Genomic DNA, 5004 nt, shown 5'->3' with positions numbered 1-5004 from the left:
CTCCATCCCACTCAAGACCACTCAGACCCACCCTCCCCATACATACACCAAACCCACCCACCCCCTCTCCCCACGGGAAAAAAGAAGAAAGAACATTCCTGGAAAGTTCTGAGGATGGGGGATGAAATACTTCCGGGAAAGTTCCAAGGAAGGGTAGGTGGAATAACTTCCTGGAAAGTTCCGAGGAGGGGTGAATTACATCCTGCAAAGTTCCGAGGAGTGGGAGGAAATATTTCCTGGAAAGTTCCGAGGAAGGGGAGTAATTACTTCCTGGAAAGTTCCAATGAAGGAGAGGAGGGGGAAGGAATTACTTCCTGGAAAGATCCGAGGGGGAGTAATTACATCCTGGAAAGTTCTAAGGCAGGGAAGGTGGCGAATAATTACTTCCTGGAAAGTTCCGAGGAGGGGATGAAATACTTCCTGGAAAGTTCCAAGGAGGGTGAATTACTTTCTGGAAAGTTCAGAGGAGGGGAAGTTATTACTTCCTGAAAAGTTCCGAGAAGGGGATGGATTACTTCCTGGAAGTTCCGAGGAGAAGCATGAAATACTTCCTGGATACTTCCAAGGGGGAAGAATTCTTCCTGGAAAGATCCGAGGAGGAAGAGTAATTGCTTCCTGGAAAGTTCCGAGTAGGGGTAATTACTTCCTGGGAAGTTCCAAGGAAGGGGGGAATTACTTCCTGTAAAGTTCCGATGGTGGGGCGAATTACTTCTTGGAAAGTTCCGAGGAGGGGGTTAATTATTCCTGGAAAGTTCCAAGGAAGGGGAGGAATAACTTCCTGGAAAGTTCCGAGTAGAAGGGGCGAATTAATTCCTGGGAAGTTCCGAGGAAAGGGAGTAATTACTTCCTGGAGAGTTCAGAGGTGTGTGAGTAATTACTTCCTGGAAAGTTCCAAGGAAGGCGAGGATGAGCTACTTCCTGGAAAGTTCCGAGGAGGCGATAAAATACATCCTCGAAAGTTCCAAGGAGAGGGGAGAAATTACTTCCTGGAAAGTTCCGAAGAGGGAGGAGAAATTACTTCCTGGAAAGTTCCGAAGAGGGAGGAGTAATTACTTCCTGGATAGTTCCGAGGAGGGGGAGTAATTACTTCCCGGAAAGTTCCAATGAAGGGGAGGAGGGGATGAATTACTTCCTGAAAAGTTCCAAAGAGGGAGGAGTAATTACTTCCTGGATAGTTCCGGGGAGGGGTGTAATTACTTTCTGGAAAGTTCCAAGGAGAGGTGGAGGGGAATAACTTCCTGGAAAGTTCCGAGGAGAAAGGGGCGAATTATTTCCTGGAAAGTTCCGAGGAGGGGGAATAACTACTTCCTGGAAAGTTCAGACGAGGGGGTAATTACTTCCTGGAAGGTTCCAAGGAAAGGGAAGAGGTGGATGATCTACTTCCTGGAAAGTTCCGAGGAGGTGATGAAATACTTCCTCGAAAGTTCCAAGGAGAGGGAGAGGGGAGGAATTACTTCCTGGAAAGTTCTGCAGAGGGAGGAGTAATTACTTCATGGATAGTTCCGAGGAGGGGGTAATTACTTCCTGGAAAGTTCCAAGGAATGGGGGTTTATTACTTTCTGGAAAGTTCAGAGGTGGGGGAGTAATTACTTCCTGGAAAGTTCTGAGGAGGGGAATGAGCTACTTCCTTTTACTTATTTAAATTAATTTCCGTATATTACTGGTTCTGTTACTGGTTATATTCGGAGAAATAAAGAGCAGAGTCAACTCTGACATGATATCATCATCATCATTTGATGTTCATGTTCCATGCTGGAATGGCTTGGACAGTTTGACAAGGATCCACTGAGTCAAGGATTGCATTGTACTCTGGTGTCTGTTTTGGCATGGTTTCTACGTTTGGATGCCTTTCTTAATACCACCCACCTTACAAAGTGTACTGGATGTTTTTTAGTTGTGCTACGGCACTATTGAGGTCACCATGTAGCTCACAAGTCAACAAACCAATGGAGGGAAGATGGTGCTTCTGTATTTTACATGGGGGTTAAGAAAGAAGGAAGCAGTTGTGGTTGAGCTGACAAGTATTGAGGGGAGGAATACATGAGTTTGGGCACCTCTATAAAGTTGGTTACTCAGAGACTGCGGTTATACATGGGAAAAGCAATAGTTAAGTTAGCGTTAACATATTTGATATAGTGTTGTTTTGTCTTACAGACGTCAGACATGGATGAATGACTATAACTTACAGCGTGGATTTCTTAATCCTGCACATCTACAACAGCTTCTTGATGAGGCACTGAGGTAAGTTCTTTCAGAGATTTCTTATCCTTTTCTTTCTCTTTGGTGCATCCCATGAACAAGTTCTGCAGTGTCTCATAAACTATATATAATGTATCTCGTTATCTAGACTTAAGATGTCCTGTTAATTAGATTTCAAATATCTTACTAGTAACATCTGTAACATTTAGTAATTGTATCTTTTAGCTTTTATTTGTTTTAAGTCACTGCATGGTACCTTGTGCAAATGTATTTTTCTATGGCCCTGGGATGATCAAAGCCTTGTGAGTGGATTTGGAAGATAGGAACTAAAAGAAACCTATCATATATACATATGTGTGTGTTTGTGTAAACTTTTGTTTTGACATCATTGTCGTGAAAAAGCATCACTGTTATACAAGTGATGTTCATTTCCAGTCTTTTGTTGTAAACATGTTTGGCCATGGGGAAATATTACCTTGCCTGGAAACAGGTGAGGGTTGGCAGCAGGAAGGGCATCTAGCCATAAAAATCTGTGTCAATAAATTCCATCTGATCCATACAAGCATGGAAAAGTGGATTTTAAAATGATGATGATGATGAACACAACTTCAACCTAACTTAATCTTTGATGAGTGTACAACATTCACCCACACCCAGAATATACACCCTGTTTGTTTGTTCCTAGCCAGTCAATTTATTACATTCATTGGAGTTTGTTGATTGTCCATCAGTGTCCGACAAGGATAAAATCAGTTTTCTCAGCAATGAGAGCACATGACTCAGCAGTTTAAAGCTGGAAGGACACAGGCAACCACAGGTATCACAACAATAGTCTGTTGACTGGATTGAGATGGACACTGCTCTGTGACTTCTTTCTCTTGCAGCAGTGAGGCACTGTTGCCAGTTCTCTTTGAAGGCAGCTGCTGTTCTTGAGGTGAAGGACCTCCACACTGATCTGTCTGTGGCAGGGGCTTCAAGTTCATGTGAACTAATGCTGCTCCATTTGAGGTTGCTTTTCAGTGTGTTCTTGTACCTCAGTTTAGGTCTTCCTTGTGTGTTACATTCCCTTACCAAATATGCAACACTTTCACTTAGCTCTCCGCGCATTTTATGCAATAGAGATTCAATGGTTTTTACCTCTATTTGATGTACTTCTCTGTCCTTGAATCTGTTTCTCTTAAACTCTGATCATGCTTGTAACCCTTTAGCATTTAAACCAGGCATTAACAGCCCAAATATACTACTTGTTTTATTTTCAAACTGGCCAGATCTAACCTCTCACACCTACCCTATGTATTCATTCTAAGAATAGATAATCATTTCATTGAAATCTCAAAACTACAAGATGGTTGATTCAAAACAAAGTGAATAAATAAGCATTATTTTTGACAAGGTAATCTGAATGTTAAAGGGTTAATGACGTCACTACTGTCATTCATCTCTCAAATCTTGACTATATGTTATTCTCTTAATATTTCCAAGTTCTTAAGACAGAAAATAGGCAGCATCATTAGTATGATGGGTGAAATGCTTAGCAGCGTTTCATCCATCTTTACATTCTGTGTTCAAATTCCACCATGGTTGACTTTGCCTTTCATTCTTTCAAGGTCAGTAAAATAAGTAGCAGTTGAACACTGGGGTCATTGTAATTGACTTACTCCTTCCTCTAAAATTGCTGGCCTTGTGCCAAAATTGGAAACCAATATTTCCAAATTCTCATTGTGTCACCTCTAGATTTTTCCAGATATTGTACACCCTTCAAACTAAACTATTCTTTTACCATTTACAATGGTGGTTCCACATTATTTCTTACATACCATGCTACACTAGAGTTTCTTATTCTCTAAATATATTCTTTACAACCCCTAACACCTTCCCCACTGCTCCACTTTCATACATGTGAAATAAATATTCCCAATAACATATCTGGAATATCATGTCCCAAATATGACCATTATATTTCAAATCTCCCTAAATTAATCTGACCTTCAGTCAGTCTATTTTAGGACCTTTCCACAATACTACTAAAGAGATATGACATTGTATTTAAGACAAGTCTTAGTCTTCTCTGACCTAAATTCTACCCCTACTGAAATATGTTGAAGTAAATATATCCTTCATGTTAGTTCTGTATATTTTTATCTAACTTTATCATACCTGAGTATTTATAACTTCTTTTCATACCTACTTCTTTTATATAATTCTTATCTGCTCCTTGTATATCAATATTTTCTACCCCAACTGTTTTGTCTTGTTTCATCACCAATTTAGGGATGTCTTCTCACATGCACACACTCACACATACACACACATACACACATACATAAATGCATACAAGCACATACACAAGCAATATACCCACACATATGTATGTATGTGTCTATATATATTCTTTTATTTTTTTATTTGTTTAAATCATTTGACTGTGGCCTTGCTGGAGCACCACCTTTTAGCCAAACAAATCGCCCCCAGGACTTATTCTTTGTAAGCCAAGTACTTATTCTATTGGTCTCCTTTTCTGAACCGCTAATTTACGAGGATGTAAATACACCAACATCAGCTGTCAAGCAACAGTGGGGAACAAACGCAGACAAACAAACATATACTTATGCATATATATATATACGACGGGCTTCTTTCAGTTTCTGTGTACCAAATCCACTCACAAGGCTTTGGTCAGCCTGAGGCTATAGTAGAAGACACTTGCCCAAGGTGCCATGCAGTGGGAATGAACCCGGAACCATGTGGTTGGTAAGCGAGCTGCTTACCACACAGCCACTCCTGTGTCTATGTGTGTATATATAT

At 40.5% G+C, this 5004-nt stretch overlaps 1 protein-coding gene across 2 annotated transcripts in view; it reads left to right on the top strand.

Moving 5' to 3' along the window:
* The window catches only part of LOC106882370 (hexosaminidase D), a 38807-nt gene that overhangs the window by 32055 nt on the left and 1748 nt on the right, over window positions 1–5004 (top strand). For both annotated transcript variants that reach the window (XM_052969753.1, XM_014933023.2), the window contains exon 14: window positions 2155–2241. In XM_052969753.1, the coding sequence (XP_052825713.1) occupies window positions 2155–2241 (87 nt within the window). The remainder of the gene's footprint in view (window positions 1–2154; window positions 2242–5004) is intronic.

The sequence above is a fragment of the Octopus bimaculoides genome, chromosome 7, assembly GCF_001194135.2.
Source record: "Octopus bimaculoides isolate UCB-OBI-ISO-001 chromosome 7, ASM119413v2, whole genome shotgun sequence".
NCBI classification, from domain to species: domain Eukaryota; kingdom Metazoa; phylum Mollusca; class Cephalopoda; order Octopoda; family Octopodidae; genus Octopus; species Octopus bimaculoides.
This window is presented reverse-complemented; position numbering and strand designations above follow the sequence as displayed.